The 19696-nt window shown below is 45.6% G+C and overlaps 1 protein-coding gene across 1 annotated transcript; it reads right to left on the minus strand.

The window, feature by feature from the left end:
• Positions 1-392: 392 nt before the first annotated feature.
• Positions 393-19181, minus strand: LOC123086932 (putative wall-associated receptor kinase-like 16). Its single transcript, XM_044508800.1, has 5 exons — positions 18989-19181; positions 10007-11028; positions 6593-6789; positions 6360-6492; positions 393-601 (listed from the first exon to the last, which is right to left on the minus strand). The coding sequence occupies exons 2-5, from the start codon at positions 10974-10976 to the stop codon at positions 495-497; spliced, it is 1407 nt and encodes a 468-aa protein (XP_044364735.1). The 5' UTR covers positions 10977-11028; positions 18989-19181; the 3' UTR covers positions 393-494.
• Positions 19182-19696: the final 515 nt, after the last annotated feature.

Consider the following 19696-nt stretch of genomic DNA (forward strand, 5'->3'; position numbering starts at 1 on the left):
TTTCAGAGTTGCTTTTGTGTTTTTTTTTATCTTTGATCCAAAGCATTATACATGTGAATCTGTGATGGTCGTGTTTAAATAGTTACAGGTATTTCTAGAAAAGTATCTCATTCAGGACTCCATGCGCGAGAGAACGATTTCCCCTTCTCACAAACTGAAGAGATTCTGAACTTCAGTCCCTGCTGGATCGATATGGCAGAACAAGCAGTTAGTCGTACAGATAGCTACGGACAGCAGATAATCTGTCGATGTTTCACCAAATCCAGTGCAAACATATGCTACATTCCTCATTCCAAAAGTGACATAACATATAGTATTATGCATCCATCAGCTGCAAAACAAATGGATACATGATCAACATGTATATTTGTACTTTGTTCTTCAGAGAGAGGCATATAATAGGGCCATCAAAATTCGAGATCTTGTGCAGCTCGGCCAGAGACAATGTCACGGACATCAAAGCCTCTTCAATGTGTATATTTCATGCCACCAAGTCACATGGCTCGCTGTGTAGCAATTGTCTCAGACCCTTGACGACAGTGCTCATGTTTGGTCGGAGATCTGGATTGTAATTCACACATAGCGCCGCGATCGCACCCATCTGCTTGCCAAAAGACAACACTAGTCAGGAGAGCAGTCACTTGGTCCCTCATAGCTCAAGAACTCAAAGATTATACCAAAAATAAGGTTCGCCTTTTTACCCCTAGCTTGTCATGCAATCAAGACTATAACGTGTTAATTTCCATATGCAGCAGGATATGAAACAAGGAGCAGCACGGCTGGTGAAACTCACAAAGACAATCTCAAGCCAAAGGAGGGCAGTCATGGTTGCTTTCAAGGCTTATTGCATTGTACGCTATTGATCAAGATGGGGGTTCTGGAGTGGTTGCTGATGAATAGGCTTCCTGGAGCTGTTTGCACAAGTGTTCATGTCATTTTTTTGCCTCCTGCGTCAGGCCTTAACATCTTACATGTATTGATTGTCGTTGCTTCCTGGAAGCTTTTTGTGCAATAGCTTGCCAGTTTTCTTTGCCTCACTTGATGCTCTTGACGCGAATGGGTGTATCATTGTACCCAGAAGATTTATCCTCAATTTTCAAATTTGTACCAGTATTTACCCCAGGAGAAATTCCCCACTCTTCTTATAGCCTAGAACCGTTGTTAGGCTGAGGTGGCGTGCCAACTCACTGCCACATAGCCAGACTGACATGGGAAGAGCAGCGAATGTGCGAAGCGATGGCCATGATGAGATCGGGAGGAGCCATGATGATGAGGGTCAATGCTATGATCGTGTGGGGTGCTACTTGCCTACTTCTTCCCTTCACAGGTGGCAAATAAATTTGAAACTTGGGGGTACAAGATGGTCGGGATTGGAACAAGGGGTACCTTGACAAACTTGGGGCTATAACGTTGAATCAACTCTTATAGCAATGGAGATTAAATCCCATCGTTTATTTGGTGGAATAGACTACAACTGTTCAAGAATGACATCTCCTGGCTCCACTGCCTAGGATTCACCGCCAGTTTACTTGGTTAAACATGGTCGAGTTCAGGATAAAATACATACCTTGGTAGCAGCATTGCGAGGGTAATCTCCTTCAAGCCTCGGATCCATGCATCGCTGCACCTTATCTTCACTAAAACTTGTTTTTGTTAACACATTGTCTAACATAAAATTGTATGCCTGTGCATCAAAGTCATCAACAGTTTGGCTAATGCACCTTATCAAGACATTATACACATATAAATCAAGGCATACCCATATGAAGCGCTTCTCGTCACAATGGTTGCATAGGTTCTTCTTGCCAAGGGTGCATACCCATGTCACGAGGCTCTGCCTGCCGCGGGGTAGTGTATGATCAACTGCCTTACGACCGGTTAAAAGTTTCAGCAGCACAACCCCGAAGGCGTATACATCACTCTTTGTGTTGCACTGTCCAGTAGCAGCATATACATCGACATGGTAATCATCTTGGTGATAACAATGATCATTCATACGATCCGTGTCAAGGTCCCATCTAAAACTATGACAGCTATCCATGTCATCACTGACCAGCACATTGGATATGCCGACGTCGCCAACCTTTGCGATATCGTTGTCAAAGAGAAGTATCTTGCTGGACATGATGTTACCGTGGGTGACCTGAGGCTCTGCCTTATGATGGAGGAACTCAAGCCCTTCTGCTGCACTTAAGGCAATCTTCACTCTCTGCATCCATGATAGAATTGTTCCTGACTTGGCACCGATTTGCCGACGGCCTGGATTTGCCAACTCTTTTCTTCTGGTCGTCCGCTTAGCTCGATGTATGCTGACGGGCACTGGCGGAGGACTCGAGTGGGCAAGGTGTGGCAGCCGCCACACCTTGATTCTGTGCCAAAAACTTTTTATACCTATACATATATTGTTTGTTAGACCCTTAGCCAAGCGCAAGGCACATATGTGCAACCAGATTGGAAGTACACAAGCACGCAGCTTGGTTGATGCTGCCAAGCACAACACATGTATATGCAAAGCTAGGAAGCACACAAGCAGGTAGCTTCATTGATGTGCTGTCTAGCACATGCACGTCTAACTGTGTCTTCCATTGCACAACGATCTGATCGGTTATCTAGGTGGTTTTCTCTGGACAGAGCTTTCCGTAACTTGCGATCAGAAAACTGAACGGTGAACTTTTTGATGACGCATGCAATTTGGGAAAAAAATTATATGAGACCAGGTCTCATATAAACCAGGTGAGACCTGTCCTGATGGATGACATGTGGCATTCACAAATCACAAAACATATAATCTTTCTCCCCCGATTTCAGGTGGGAGGTGGGGTGGATGCTTTGTGATTTGTGAATGACACGTGTCATCCATTAAAATGGGTCTCACCTGCTAATCCATGAGACCTGGTCTCATAGAATTTTTTTCCTGCAATTTGCACCTTTTTGGATATATTTTCTCTGACAGTACATAACCGACTTACCATGCTCAAAGCGTTACCGACTATGCGACTATGGATAGACCAGCATGCTATTTTTGGTTATAACCAGATAAGGGCATCTCCAGCCGTTCGGCCCCCCAGGGCGTCTAAATAGAGCGGCCTGGGGGCGTGCCGGCGCTAGTTCGGCCTCTGGGGGCGACCTAGCTCCCAGTCACGCCCTCACGCGCCGGTCCCAGGATGCGGGAAATTTAAACTTGGTCGTTCCCGCTCTTAAAAGACGCCGCAAATCCGGCGATCGGACGTAGTCTGGCGTTACAAAAAACAGAGCGCCGCCGCCGCAAGTTCGCGTGCGCAACGATTCACTCGGCGGGGTCGGCTCCAGGCGTTGGCGGAGTCGGCGTGCGCGGGCTCGTCGGTGTCGGAGCTGCTTGGGTGCTGGGCTGCGTCGGCGCGGCTTCGGCACTGCTGGGCGGCGATGTAGAGGCGTCGTTCGGGCTTGGCGTCCGTGTGGTCGTGGGCGTCGTCGGCGTCGTGGGCGTCGTGGGCGTCGTCGGCGTCGGCGGCGGCGTCGGCGTCGTCGGCAGCTCGTTCAGGATGAGGCCGCGCTGCACCAGGTACCACGCCTTGAGCTTCTCGTCGTTGCTCTGGAGCATGTCCGCCCCGCTCATCAGAAAAGCCATGTCGGTGTTCCTCTTCTTCGCGGCGACGTTCGTCCGGAGCAGGTCGAGCTTGATGGCGTTGTTCTTCATTAGCGACGACCACCGCGCCTCGGTCTTCTCTTCGCGTAGGACGGCCCGGGCCTGGGCGCCGGCGAGGCAATGCTCGATGGACTCCTGCACTCGCGTGGTTGCCGCGTCGGCGCTTTTCCCCTTCTTTGCCAATTTGTGGCCGTCCGGCCGCCCCTCTGACGCGCCCGGAGTCGTCACGTCCAGCTTGTATGTCTCCTTGGCCTTGTCGAGGGCACGTCGAACTTCCGCCCACTTCTCGCACTTGTCAATGCGCTTGTAGACGTGGAGGTGCTTGAAGTCGGCGTCTTGGTTGTCGCCCCGATACATGGCAAACATACGCAGCAGCTGCGCGGAAGGACGAACAGTTGGCGGGCGGCGGGCGTAGGGGCGAAGATATGCGGGCGAATGGCGTGCGTACCTGATCCTCAACGCTGGCGCCGCTCTCCGGGCGAGCCGCGACCTCCTCGACGATTCCATGCCATTTGTTGCACGCCAACTGGATACGCCCCCAATGGTTCGCCATCGCCTTGGAGCCGCGCTGCATGTAGACGCCTTTGAAGTAGGGGTCGACGAGCTTCCGCTCGTCGAACTCGGCCTTGATGCGGTCCCAGTACGTGTCCAAGCTCTGGTTCGCGCCGGAGGTCGGGTTGAGGCAGACGACTTTCCATGCTTCGGCGAGGCATTCCTCCTCCTTGGACGCCCACTTGATGCGCGATTCGCCTGACCTAGCCGCCCGCTTCTTCTTCTTCTGGCGCCCCTTCGTCGGAACAGGAGCCGGCTCCTCCTTCTCCTCCTCCTCGTCCTCCTCCTCCTCCTCGGGTCCCTGCGCGTCGTCACCGTAGACGTAGCCGAGCTCGGCCTCCATGTCGCCACTGAGGTCCACTACCTCGTCCTGGGTGGCAAAACCGGGAGACGCGGCGGCCGCGGTCGATCCTGTCGCGATGATGTCTTCCATGTCGTCTCCCGTGTCGTTGGCGTCGCCGAGGTGCGAGAAGGGTAGCGGTCCGCGGTAGAGATGGGGCGTCGGTGTGGACGCGTAGGCGGCGGGCGGCGAGTAGTTGTATGGAGGGTACTGCACGTCGACGAAGGCGGGCGAGGGCGTGCGCGTAGCGAGGTGACCATGAGGGAAGGTCACGTTTGGGTTGAACCCACCGTGCGCATTGCCGTCATGGAGATCCGGCGCCTTGCTGTCCCCAGGGCGCATACTGGGCGTGGCTGACGACGGGTGCATTCATCTCCGCCTGGTCGGCCGATGAGGAAGACACCGCCGCGCGCGCCGCGTTGTCGCGGGCCTTCTTGGCTATGGCCCTGTTCCGCCTGTCGGCGGTGACTGCTTCGCGCCGCTGAACTTCCACCCTCCACTCGGCGTTCGACAGGCCCGGTGGCTTCGATGGTGGCGCCCTCGGCTTCCTCTGCTTCTTCGGCGGCATGGCGTCAGTCGCGGTTGCCGCCGCGCGCGGCATGGCGTACTTCTTCGGCGGCATGGCGTGCTTCTTCGCGGCGAGCGGGAGAGGGTTTGGCGGGAGAAAGGGAGAGAATGGCGGGAGGAAGGCGAGCGAGCGGGAGAGATGCGAGGGAAAAGCGTCAAGAAACGGCGGGAAAAGGCCCTCGGGTCGCTTCCAGGGCGGGCCCACGCACCTTTTTCGCTTGTGCCGGCTCCCCAAGCGCCCCCCAGGGCGCCGGGTTCGGCCTGGGTCCGCCGGCACCAGTTTTGGCCCGAGCTGGCGAAAAACGGGCTTCTGGGTGCACGACTGGGGCCTTTTTTTGGCGCCGGCGCGACAAAATCGCCTGGGGAGGGCCTGTTGGAGGCGCGGCTGGAGATGCCCTAACATACACTTCAACTACTAGGTTGAACTTTTCAATTTTCTTGTATAGACTGCGTGCTCGAAGGAATACCTCTTGAAACCGAGACAGGTCAAACTTTGGTCTAACTTTATTCCAAGCTCTTGGTCGCTAGCCCTTATATATAGTGCCTCGTTGAGCTTGCAAATTTTCTCTTCTTTGCCTTTTTTTCTCGTAGCCAAGAAGTTGTTGCCTGTACACTTCTTTTATGGGATCATTTTTGAGAAAAGCAGATTGAACATTCATATAAAAACCTTTCAATCCTCTTGTGCTGCATAGCTGGAGCAGCCTCGCCGTCTCGAGTCGAGCAACAAGTGCAAACACCTTTTCATAGTCAACTTCTTGAAAATCATCAAGACCGAGTTATGCAACAAGATGTCTGGTGGCTGGCTTAATGATTTTATTATTTTTCCTATATTTGGTTATTCTTCCGAGGATTCACATGAAACTTTTTACTTAAATGTTCGCCACATCTTAAGTTTTTTCATCCTCCGCCTCTGACTGACGGGCCCCATTGGCATATCATTAGCCGTCGGCATATTCGTTGATTCATGTAGTGCCTGTTTACCTATGACGATAAACCAGAAGAGTATTGGAGAAATTTTGGCTTTTATTGTGGACCATATTCAAAGCAGGTGAGCGATGTTAACATAACATGTCCCCTGCCTCACATAACACGCACTAAACTAAGTTTCTGAAAATTAAAGGTTTTTTTAGAGGGTGAGTTCATTTGAGTGTTGCTCTGTTCCTCGTATGTCACATGGCTAACATTGAATTGTCAAACTATTTCCCCGTTCGATAAAAGAAGGCATGCAGCATATTCATTTTTGTTATACAAAAGTAAAATTTTATAGTTCCTCACCCTCGCTGTGAAGAATATCATGCAAAGTGCCCCCCGATGCATACTCGTAAGCAAGAACATATTTGTCTCCTTCGACCCAATACCCGAGAAGTTGGACAACGTTCTCGTGTTTCAGTCTTGAAATCGCTTCAATCTGCCACAGAAATGTACCTATTAGAAGGCAAGACCTTGTTGTGCTAGTAAATATAGAGCGTTAGTTGAAATGGTGAAAAGGCAAGGCTCGGAACCATAACCTTCAAATCAATTTCTTGAGAAGACTTGAATGCATATTCCGGTCCATATTTTAACACTTTGAAGAAAACTCTGCCTTGTGAGCTCTCTCCTATTAAAGCACCATTACTAAAGTTTCTTGTTATTTTCTTCATTTCATCAAGGGAAATAGTTGGTACATCCTCTGCCTTTCCTCTTCTTATGAGCCCATTGTTGATGCCTGCATTGGGGAAGACATAAATAAACAACAGTCTCATATAATGAGGTAAAGTTTCTATTAGACTTGTGTCGAATATTGTGTATAAGGTAGGTTACAGTTGGATTTGTAGTTGTATTGTGTTTAAATAGGATATGGAGTCGTGTCCTAGTATGACACTTGTATCCTAGGCCTCTCATACATACTGGGGTTAAAAACACGATGTGACATATGCCAACATAATAGCACAGGCGCGCAAGGATGAGCCGGCGCCCGGGTGGCCGGTGTGCGGTATTGTGACGGTGTCACGGGGAGGAGCGCCCGTAGTCAGACCCCGGAGATGTAGTCATATCGGTGAACCTCGTTAACAAATCTCAGTGTCGTGCCTCGTGTGATTGCTTGGTACTCGAATGATCGACGGTATGCCTCAGATTTATTCTAACAAGTGGTATCATGAGCTAGATTGTTCGAAGGGTGTTGTTGATCTAGAGGAAACAAGGTTGATATTGTGATCATGGTCGCCGGGAAGTCGTGAAGCGCCGTGAGGCGAAAAGTCGATCAGGATAGTCAACTTGGTGGAAAGCAATCTGAAGGCAGGCGACGTCAGGCGAGTGCGTTGGAGTTCTTGTCGATCGGTTTGATACCAGATCGATCTGGTTGCGGCGAGACGGACGTGTAGGCAGCGGCTCGATCGAAGCCGCGCGGACCAAGTCACAGGGAGCCGAAGCCGAGGAGGCTCGTGGGCAGCCTAGGGCGTGGCAGGCTGGCCCAGGTGGGGCTAGCTGTTGCGTGCTTGATGGGCAAGGCCCTTGTGCAGCCACGAGGTGGTGGAGGCTTTGGGCTAGGCCTGGTGGGGTCTAATGTGCGAGGTGCTGCTGATACATGCGACACAACCAACACGGAAGCTATGACGTGAGATTTGTTTGAGAAAAAAAGGTGCCAAAGTCATGTGTGTGTACATGGGCAGTTTTGGATTTGTTCTTTTTCTGCCAAGGTGCACGGAGAAGCTACGACAACAAATAGAGACAAGAAAAATTATGCAGGTTGCATGGTAGTTTATTCTTGATCGGTTTGTTAAGAAGGCTTGGAACATGTGGACAGGTAACGGAGGCGCATGGACAAGCGCGTTGTGAAGATCATGTTTAACAGGGCGTCAAGTAATGCATGGTATGTGTTGGATGACACGATGCAGGGTGAAACATGGTTGCAGTAGAACGAGTTCGGCTGGGTCGGACTAGGCAGTCTGACGGGATCGACGTAAGTCAGTTGGTACAGAAGACGGTGGTGGGATCGGCGATGACGACATAGGAGTGTGATGCTGATGGTGACCGACTTCTAGGCGTGGGAACACGTGGCACAAGCCTAAGTGCTTGTGTGGCTTCGACAAGACTATGGCACGGGATTGATTCAAGGTGGTGTATACACGGAACTTGAAGTCGATGAGGCGCAGGGGTGGATTGATCATCTACCATGGAGTCATGTTGAAGGTGGAGCTGAATTGAGGGACTACGGCGTAAGTCGACGGGGCCGAAGCCTATTCAGCAGGCGGAAAAAGCGAGTGACACGTAGTTTGGACTGGAGCCCAGTGGTCTAATGGAAGCGTGAAACTCGTCATCGGTCGGTGATGATCGGTGGTACTCTGCAGTGGGGGTTGAGTGGTGTGGTTTCGCGACCCTTGAGACTCGACCGGGACAGCGGAGGCTCGACACGGTAATAGCGGCGAGGCGTGCGGTATGCATGGGGGCATGGAGACGGACCAGGGCTCTAGTGGTCATACATGTGGTGAGACAACTGCAAATTTGACTCGGGATGACTACAAGCAACAGTGAAATTTCTTCATGTTTCAGACAGGCGGTCAAAAAAGGAGCGGTGATGTTGAGTTCAGACAACTCTTATGTGTGACACCCAATATGTGAGTTGTTCACTTTCACGCGGGTCAATGATCAGTGTGTGATGGCGTTGGACGGTTACTCTGGAAGTTGGAAGCACAAACTAGAGTAACAAGAAACTTAATTTTGCTCGAGCGTTGACTGTGGTCAAGAAAAGAAGGGACTACAAGTTGCAGGTGGAGTCATATGGAGTCTTTGGAGTAGCAGCAGTTCTCATGGGATAAGCTCAAGTCCAATGTACATGGAAGTTTGACGCATTGACAAATTCAGGGTGGTGTAGAATATTCGTCAAGGTGGAGTTTATTAGACTTATATCGAATATTGTGTACAAGGTAGGTTACAGTTGGACTTGTAGTTGTATTGTGTTTAGATAGGATATGGAGTCGTGTCCTAGTAGGACACTTGTATCCTAGGCCTCTCATACATAGTGGGGCTAGACAGACGATGTAACCTATGCCAACATAATAGCACAGGCGCGCAAGGAGGAGCCGGCGGTGTGTGCCGGCGCCCGGGTGGCCGGTGTGCGGTATTGTGACGGTGTCACGGGGAGGAGCGCCCGTAGTCAGGCCCCGGGGATGTAGCCATATCGATGAACCTCGTTAACAAATCTCAGTGTCGTGCCTTGTGTGATTGCTTGATTCTCGGATGATCGACGGTATGCCTCAGATTTATTCTAACAGTTTCATTACTTGTGATTTGTGAGACACGGTTAGACTTAATTGTGTTTTATGTGATTGGCATGGACATGAACCCTGGTAGCACACAAGGAATGGGAATGAAAACTAGGGTGGCATGTACCCTTCTGAACCAGCATTTTTATTTTGGCAAAGATGGTGCATCTTTAACCTAAATATGGATAATATTCATGTTGATGAGTCAAGTATTATACTTAAAAAGAGAAGTAAATGCACAAGGTGCCTTAAAACTCTACGTATGTACTCAAACTGAGATTCTAAAACATTCCGTACACTTTAGTCTAAAAAAACTCAATACATACAGAAACAACAAAGGAGACTAGAGACCAAACATAGTTGAAAGAAAAAGAATTTCGTTAAATGGCCATGCTAACAGGAAAAGGAGAATTTCTTCAATTATCTATAATCATGTATTTAATTACTTAAGTGCTTAAAAGAAGAAAATAAAGTTTGTGTATTTTGCCTTTCACCCAAACAAGTACTGAAATTACTTGTGTGTAATCCTACACATAAAGTGTTAAAAAAGAAGAAGCTAAGGTTTGTTTATTTCACATCCCACCCTACTGCATATACCGTGTTGCTATCCACGTCTGACTTCAGTAGCTAAGCAAAAAGCCATGTAAACTTTGAAGTATAGCAGTGTACATTCTTAATTACCTGTAGAGCTTTCACTCTTGCGCTGGGGGAGAGCTTTTCTAATCCTCCTAAGTCTATCTGCTACCTCAACAATTGTCGGACGCATTTTATCATCCAGTCTCAAGCATGTAGCTGCTAGCTTTGCAATATCTTCGATCAACTTAATGTTCTTGTCATTGGCAATTTCCACATCAAACAGTTGTCTCACCTTCTTCCCTCTACCCAGGGCCTCAGAGAAACATTGAGTAAGACTAGTAGCCCCGTCCGTCGCTTTCTTTCGGGTGATCATTTCCAACAGAACAACTCCAAAACTGTATACATCACTCTTTGTAGTGAGAATCCCACTCTGACAAAACAAAGGGTCCACATAACCTATGCAACCAATAACAGTTTTGGTACGCTGGGCCTCGTCAGTAGAAAGCAATCTTGCTATTCCAAAATCAGATAGCTTTGGCAAGTACTTTCCATCCAACAGTATATTGGCAGGTTTAATGTCACCATGAAGGACAGGACTGTACATTGAATGCATACATGATAGCGCTTCAGCTGACTCAATGGCGATGTCCAAACGTTTGTGCAAATGAAAAGGGATAGGACCATCAGCATTGCCACAGTGAAGGATGTTGTAGAGGTTTCCATTACAGATAAACTCCATAACAATCATAATAGCATTTTCCTCTATGCAGCATCCTAACAATTTGACAACATTCTTGTGGTTTATCTGGGAGTGCACTATCACCTCCTTGGCGAACTCCTCTTTATTGGTTCCATTTTTGTATCTCTTTACTGCGACTGGGCGTTGATCATCTAATCTTCCTTTGTAGACATCACCGAACGAGCCACTACCAAGCAAAGTGCTATATCTTTTCGTAATGTGCTTTATCTCCTTTTCGGTGAAGGATCGCAGTTTATAGTTGTTGTCCACACTTTTAAGTACCAAATGCCCATTAGTTTGAAAGAAATCATTAAGATTGTTTCCTTGGTAATCCATGTGCCAGCAGCATATGAAGACAAGATTTGCAGAACAGGAAGCGGCAGTTTGCCTGCAACACGATGCCAACTAATAGCTTAAGATTAAAATCTGTCATTACTTATTGTGAGAAGGAATTTACCTATGTAACTAAAGACGTGGCTATCCATGGCATTACAAAACGGCTTTTTCTTCCCAGTACGTGTACGTGATTCATTTTCATATAAAAAGCGTAAAACATGATTATTGAGAAAGGTATAACAGCTTCCGGGTGCCCATACACCCTCATGAACAGTAAATTCGTAAAAATTAGAAAAAAAAAACATCAAAAGAAATCTGAAACTTTCAAGGATCAAAGATGATCAACGATTTGATGTTCTTGCAAAGTTTCAGCAAGAAATAAGCTTCGTGGAGCCCTCATAAAAAAATCACTACTAAAAAATGCACATAAACTTTGAACAATGATTTTGTTTTTTTAGGTGAGGGCTCCTCGAATGTTATTTTTAGCTACAACTTTGCAAGATCATCAAATTTTTGATCAAGTTTGATGTCCCAAAGTTTCAGTTTTTTTTTGAACTTACTGTTCATAGAGGGTGTAGGGGGACCCGGGTGCTGAAAATCCTGTCTCATGATTATTTTCAATTTTGTAGCTAGGAAGATCTGCAAATTTATTCTACCTGTGATATAGCATGATTCATTTTCATATAAAATGCGTAAAAACATGATTATTTTGAATTTTGTAGCTAGGAAGATCTGCAAATTTATTCTACCTGTAATATAGTAATATACCGCCTAAGTATAGCTGCAATTTCGTTCCCAGGTAGAGTGGAGTTTGGACTTTGGATAAGAGAGATGCAAGAACAGAGGTAAAATTTCTTCTATCTCCGATTCAAGAAACCTACCAGGGTGAACCAATGGACAAGGGTGAGAGGCAAGAGTGTCGAATATTGTGTACACGGTAGGTTACAGTTGGACTATGAGTTGTATTGTGTTTACATAGGATGCGGAGTCTTGTCCTAATAGGACACTTGTATCCTAGGCATCTCTTATATAGCGGGGGTAGATACACGATGTGACCTATGCCAACATAATAGCACAGGCGCGCAAGGGGGAGCCGGCGATGTGTGCCGGTGCCCGGGTGGCCGGTGTGCGGTATTGTGACGGTGTCACGGGGAGGAGCGCCCGTAGTCAGGCCCCAGGGATGTAGCCATATCGATGAACCTCGTTAACAAATCTCGATGTCGTGCTTGTGTGATTGCTTGGTCTTCGGATGATCAACTGTATGCCTCAAATTTATTCTAACAAGTGGTATAAGAGCTAGGTTGTCGGGAGGTTGCTGCATTGTTGATTCAGAGGATAGATCGTCGTCGGATCGCGCGAAGATGGTATGCGAAGAAATCAATATCGATGGCAACGATGATCGATTGGGAATTCTTTTGCGAAAGCCGTCAGGTGGTTTGCGATCAGACCAGATCGAGAAGGAGCAATACGGTGGCATGAAAAGCGTCTCGGCAGTTAAGGCAATCGGTAGCGGAATCAGTGAGTTGCAGCAGACGTAGGACAAGTGGAAGACTCGCGTGCGCGTTGCAGCGGCAGGGACATGCGGCGATCGATCGGCTGGATCGATCGGGCGAGCTTTCCGCACGCGCGGCTGGCTTGCTGGCGTCTCGCGGCCCATGGCAGGAGGCCCATCTGGAGAGCTGAGCTGCACGGGAATTGGGCGAGGCGAAGGGAAGGCCCAGGCAACGGGCAGGTTCTGCTGGTTCGCTGGAGATGCAGATCGAGATGAGCGAGCTGAGCGTATTATGAGGATTTGTTTGAGAAAACAAATGGCACAAAGACCAGCCAACACCGGGATGCTATCAAGAAAGAAAAAGAAGATAAGTCCAGTAGCTATATACGTGTGGTGTTCATACGGGAAGGCTATGAGGGATTTTGATTTGGTTTTCTTTGCTGGTACACTTCTGTGTATGGATGGCGTTGGTTATGGTGAAGGCTTGAGAAGTCTGAAAAGTGTCGTTGCAGCCGGATATATTTGGCTGGGTCGGACTTGTCCGTCTGACAGATCGACGGAAGTCGGTTGGTACAGAAGACGGTGGTGGGGTCGGCGACGACGACGTAGGAGCGTGATGCTGATGGTGATCGACTTCTGGGGCGTGGAAACACGCGGCACGGGCCTGAGTGCTTGTGTGGCTTCGACAAGACTATGGCGCGGGGTTGATTCAAGGTGGTGTATACACGGAGCTTGAAGTCGATGAAGCACATGGGTGGACTGATCATCTACCATGGAGTCATGTTGAAGGTGGAGCTGGATTGAGGGGCTACGGTGTAAGGATCCAGAGAATAGAAGCCTATTCAGGAACGGAAAAAGCGACTGACACGTAATTTGGACTGGAGCCCAGTGGTCTGATGGAAGCATGAAACTCGTCATCGGTCGGTGATGATCGGTGATACTCTGCAATGGGGGTTGAGTGGTGTGGTTTCGCGACCCTTGAGACTCGGCCGGGACAGCGGAGGCTCGACACGGTAATAGCGGCGAGGCGTGCGGTTAGCACGGGGGACATGGAGACGGGCCAGGGCTCTGGTGGTCATACATGTGGTGAGACAAATGCGAATTTGACTCGGAATGATTAAAAGCAACGGTGAAATTCTTTCAAGTTTCAGACAGGCGGTCAAGAAAGGAGCGGTGATGTTGAGTTCAGGTAACTCTTATGTGTGACATCCAGTATGTGAGTTGTTCACTTTCACGCAGGTCCGTGATAAGTGTGTGATGGCGTTGGATTGATACTCTGGAAGTTGGGAGCACAAACTAGAGTAATAAGGAACTTAATTTTGCTCGAGTGTTGACTGTGATCAAGAAAAAGAGGGACTACAAGTTGCAGGTGGAGTCATATGGAGTCTTTGGAGTAGCAGCAGAACTCACGGGATAAGCTCAAGTCCGCGATAAGTACATGGAAGTTTGACGCATTGACAAATTCAAGGTGGTGGAGAATATTCGTCAAGGTGAAGTTTGTTAGGGTTGTGTCGAATATTGTGTATACGGTAGGTTACAGTTGGACTATAAGTTGTATTGTGTTTACATAGGATGTGGAGTCTTGTCCGACACTTATATCCTAGGCATCTCTTATATAGCGGGGTAGACACACGATGTAACCTATGTCAACATAATAGCACAGGTGCGCAAGGAGGAGCCGGCGGCGTGTGCCGGCACCCGGATGGCCGGTGTACGGTATTGTGACGGTGTCACGGAGAGGAGCGCCCGTAGTCAGGCCCCGGGGATGTAGCCATATCGATGAACCTCATTAACAAATCTCGGTGTCGTGCTTGTGTGATTACTTAATCCTTGGATGATCAACGATATGCCTCAAATTTATTCTAAGAAGAACACTTATGGATGATCATGCTGGATCTAAGAAGTGTATGGCAGCCAGGTGCGCGCTGCGACGCTGGGACCTAGTCCGGTACCTCGTCGTGCTCCACTGGCTGGAGGAGGAAAGCAAGCAAGATGTGCCAAGGGGGCGGTGGGTCTCCGTCTCCGTCTCCATCAGGTGGCGCACCGCTGCCTTGTTTTGCTCGGGACTGAAGTAGCTGGCCTTCCGACGGAACTTTACTAGGGCTTCCTTTGCTCCGAGAAAAGCGCGAGAGCTATAAGCAAAATGCCAAAAAAAAAATCCTCCGTGTATATACACTCACGATATCAATTTTTTTATAATAATTTTGTAAATAGTCAAAAAAACACATAGCATTTTTTAATAAACTTGACTTTTCTTTACACTAGTATACAAATTTTCACGAAGGAAATATCCGCGTTGACAACTGGGAAAGAAGAAAAATTATTCTATCGAAGGGCCGACGGCCAAAAATTATTAGATAGGAAAGAAAGGAATACAGTCTGGTTAGCAGTCTAGGCGTATGGGTGTTGAGTGACACTGAGCTAACCCATAAAATGATGACGGTGACTGAACCATCGGCGAAGCACTGGCTGTTCACTTTGATGGAAACACTGACGCATGATATGTTCGTGGTGTTATCGGTAACCTTGTGGTCCATCTAGTCGTCACGACACAAAGCGATACATGAAGGGATTTTCCAGTGTCCATAGTCAACGCACGCGTTCATACAGAGGTATATCTCTGATCTAGAGATTATATCAGGCCAGCAAAATGTGCCAGCAGTACGGGACGCTACATCTCATGCAGCACCTATGACTAGACCCAAGGCACCACCGGTTTGTTTTGCAAAAATCCATGTTGATGCAGCTGTTCTCACGAGCGAGGAGGATCAGCGCCAGCCGTATGCAGGGATGACTTTGGGAATTATCTGGGAAGTTCAGCACGGGTCATCTACGGTGTTTGCAATCCAACTATACTAGAGGCTATTGCATGTCGGGAGGCGCTAGCCCTAACGGAGGATCTCAACTTGTCAAACTTCATGGTCTCTTCTGATTGCAAGCAAGTAGTTGCTGACATATCTAAGGGAACGCGAGGAGCTCATGGTGCGATCATTAGGAAATCAATCTCAAAGCTACGTTGTTTAATTGTGTTTTTACTTTCTAGGGACGTGCTGTTAATAATGAAGCACATAGACTAGCTAGATTTTCTCTATGCCAGGGCATGAGCCGCCATCTTTGGCTTGGCAATCCGTATATATGACCCTCGATGTATCCACCTTCATGTGAATTTCGGTGATGAATAAATTGTTTTCACCCCTCAAAAAAAAGCAGTCTAGGCGGACTAGAGCTGAAAACTGAAAAGTAGAACACGGAATATTCACATATATTTGACCTTTATTTTTATTTTTCCCCTAAAGTCAATGGGGAATGGGATTTTTTCTTTTGTGATTTTTTTCAAGTACATTAGAAGGAGAAATTTATTTCAAAAATATTTTTAGAATTTATTAACTTTTTGTTTAATTACTAATTTTTTTTCATATATGATGTATATACACCCAGGAACCGTTTCTATCGAGAGCTATATCTTGTTTATAGCGAGGCGGAAGAAGCTCTTTCCTCAGTCGTCTACAATTAGGTCCAGCCCAATTCTGTGGTTTAGCTTGCTCACTTTGCTGCGTTCGTTCGGTCGTCGTTGTCGCGCTGTTTTTTTATGAAAGTTGTTGCTGCGTTCGATCCACTGAACTGGTCCGGTTTTATAGAGAAATTTTTCTTTTGTTTTTTCTAACTATTTTCTTTGTTTCTTGATCGGTTTTTAGGCTTTTTTGCTTCTTTTAATTTTCATGTTGTTTCTTTTTCACTGGGTTTTTCCTTTTCTTTCTTTTCCTTTGTTTTTGTACGAGTATCTCTGTTTCTTTCTGGGTTCTCATTGCCTTTTTGTTTCCTTTCTTTTTTTCTTCTGTTCTTCGGTTTTGTTTGTTTCAGGCTTTACACTGTTTTCACTCTTTTGCATTGATTTTCTTTGATTCTTTTTATTTTCTATGTCGGTTTTCACTATTTTTACTCTTTTCACATTTGTTTTCGTCTTGTTGTATTTCACCTTTTTTTTCTTTAGTTTTCTTCGTTCTTTTGGTTTCATTTTGTTGGCTTTCTTCCTTTTCTTATGTTTCTTTGTCACTTTTCATCGCCTTACTTTTTTATTCAACACATAACTACTCCCTCCGTCCGGAAATACTTGTCGGAGGAATAGATCAAAATGGATGTATCTAGAACTAAAATACATCTAGATACATCCATTTTTATGACAAGTATTTCCGGACGGAGGGAGTACTTTTCTAAGTACACAGCGTATACTTGAGTACCCGTGAAGTTTTTTTGTTGATGCACATTGAACATTCTTTGAATGCGTGATGTAGATTTTTCCTTAAATACAAGGGTTGAACACTTATTTGAATACACGGTCAACATTTTGCAAATACATGGTGAATATTTTTCAATGACAATAAACATTTTTTGCACACAATGTTTATTTTTTGTATAAATAAGGAACATTTTTTTAAACTTAATTATTTTTTGTAAATATATGTGTTTCTATGTCTAATTTTATTTAATGTACGTTTTACAGTTTTTTATACATAAAAAAGTTTTTTGTACATAGGTTTACAATTTTTATAAATACATGATTAATATTTTTAATAAATATTTTATATTATTTTAATAGATTATTTGTAAACATGATAAATATTTTTCTATACGCATTTAACATTTTTCAAATACTTGATTAACATTTTATAAATATACTGATCAAGTTTTTTCATATACATTGTATATTTTGTGTATACATTATTCATATACATGAGAAAAAAATTCAACTGCTTGATTACCATTTTTCAAATACAAACTTTTTTCTAATGTTTGATTAACAATTTTTGAAACATGATGAAATTTTTCCATACATATTTTATATTTTGTGTATATTTTTCATATACATGAGGAATATATATTTACAGACATTTAACATTTTTGAAATGCTTGATTGATATTTAAAATACTTGATTAAAAAAATTAAATACATGACCAAATATTTTTCATACACATTCTTTATACTTTTTTCTATACACATTTGACATTTTTCAGATGCTTGTTAACATTTGAAAAAAAATGTGAGAGTGTTTTGTAGTAGGAAGTGTAAACCAAATTTAAAAAAAGAAGCAAAAAACAAGAAAAAAAGGTGAAAAAAGATTGAAAAAAAATGAGGTTGTGACCTCTCTCTCGTGCGCTAGACCAGCCTACAACTCTCACTTCAGGCTACATCTCGCCATAAGCAAGACATAGGCACACCCAAAGAAAATTAGTCGTGTATAACTTTACTACGACCCCGAAACAAATGTTGTTTTGGGCCTCAGCGGAAAGTCTTATGGCTATGAAATTACACCGGATTTTGGTCCAAACTTTGTAGCATTTCAAAAACACGGGGATAGGAATAACGCAAAAGATTCTGGAAAAAACATAGGAATTACCTAAAAAAACAGATAACACAATATGATAGGGCTGCATGTGTAAAGTTGATAATTGTGAAAACACAAGTATTTGTAGAATTATGTGTTTTGATTCGCAGAAATAGGAAAAACATAAGTCCTAAAATGCATGGTCAAATTAAGGATATTCGTGAGCTTGTTAAGGAAAGAGATGTGCCTATTTGTTAAGATTTATTGAGAAGCCAACTCTGTGAGTCATCACTTAGCACAGCTAGGTAGAGAACAAGTCAAAACGGCAGTATGGCTCCGTCATTTCCCCCCGTAAATCATTCAAGCCATGAACTTTGGTTATGTCTCTATTTCTAGCTAATATAATCACTCTTTCCGGGCAAAAAAAGGAGAAGGATAAATCAGCAGAGATAAGATGGAGTTGATATTATGCTACTTATGCCATTCATCTCGTTGTTTGCCATGAATGTAAAAAAAGAGGTTGGGTGCATTTTAAAGTTCTTTTTCTTTTCCTATTGACCTCAATCCAATGAACAATTCCTTCATTTTCTTATGATCCACTCCTTTGCATCAAACAAAGTAATAGTGTCACCATAGAAAATTTCTTATTCCTATGGTCTTTCTGTACTTTTTCAATGAATCAAAGAGGCCATAAATAACAGTTGAATAGTAGCTTCGTGTGTCTACTGAAAAAACAACGTAGCTTGGTGCAAGAACAGAGAGCAGAAAATGTCAGCACAAGAGTGTTATTCTGTGAAATAATTTGAATTTTAAATCATCCGCTGCTTTGGGATTTCGAGGAACGTGAGAAATTGTTGGAATTCTATGAAAGAGAGAAATAAGCACCGCAAGAGGCGAACAGGGTGACAAGAAAAAAGGGGGCACAAAGGGCTAAAATTTCTGGATTTCGATTTTATATGCTCCCTCCGATCTATATTATTTATTGCAACTTTAGTGCAATTTTATATTAAAGTTGCGAGGAGGAATATGGATCGGAGAGAATACCTTCTTCCAACCCATACATCTATAATCCCATCAATTTTGCCCGAATCCACAACGAAAAGGCGATTCATCGAGGAACCACCACCCCCGAACAGTGGTACGTGGACAACAAGGATGCATCTATAATCCCATCAAGAGCAAATAAGAAACGGTACCTGTTCCTTGGTAATAGATGAGATCTGCAGTATTTCAGCCAGCGATCAAGCGAGCTTGCTGATGGGAGACGCTCTTCAGCTAGCCGCACAAGTCTTCAGTTGTGCAGGATATCACGGACGCAAATGTTCTTGGTGCATAACTGGAGTCAACGAGGGGAGAAGCACAAGGAACGAGCTATCTTGTATTGCCCACCTAGTCCAACCGAGCCAAGTCTAGAACCATTATATGATTATATGATAGCCTTGCGAGGCAACCGTTTCGTCGCTGATCTCTGGCGTGTAGCTCCGATCGTTTTCTCGCTGACCTGGCGTCTGCCTCGGTGTTCCCCGCACCTGCCATGTTTCTTCGTATCCGGTGAGGTAGGTGCAGAACCGCACATCAAGCATGAACGCTGGTTGCACTCACCACCGGCGGCACATGCCCGTGTGCTGCAACGTAAACTTACCTCCACTCATCACCGAAAGAGTATCACATGAAACCAACAGTCAAAAAAAAAAAAACTTTGTGGAAACCACGTTTGTAAATTTCGACAAGCGAGGATTTGAGCATCAGGGGCCAAACAGAGAATGCTAGCAACAATGCTATACATATGTATACATTGAAGTTACTCAAAGAAGCGTGAAGTCTCTACACTCTCATAAAAAAGAAAGGCATATGTAGGGTTTCTCGTGCCGCTGTCGCCGCCGGCGTCACCTGAAAAATTTAGG

The sequence above is a fragment of the Triticum aestivum genome, chromosome 1B, assembly GCF_018294505.1.
Source record: "Triticum aestivum cultivar Chinese Spring chromosome 1B, IWGSC CS RefSeq v2.1, whole genome shotgun sequence".
Taxonomy (NCBI): Eukaryota; Viridiplantae; Streptophyta; class Magnoliopsida; order Poales; family Poaceae; genus Triticum; species Triticum aestivum.

Coding starts and splice junctions, on each gene's coding strand:
- LOC123086932 (XM_044508800.1), bottom strand. CDS start 10,976: ATGGATTACCAAGGAAACAATCTTAATGATTTCTTTCAAACTAATGGG. Junction 6,493..6,592: donor CTCAAGAAATTGATTTGAAG/GTTATGGTTCCG, acceptor TTTCTGTGGCAG/ATTGAAGCGATTTCAAGACT. Junction 602..6,359: donor TGATATTCTTCACAGCGAGG/GTGAGGAACTAT, acceptor TTTGGCAAGCAG/ATGGGTGCGATCGCGGCGCT.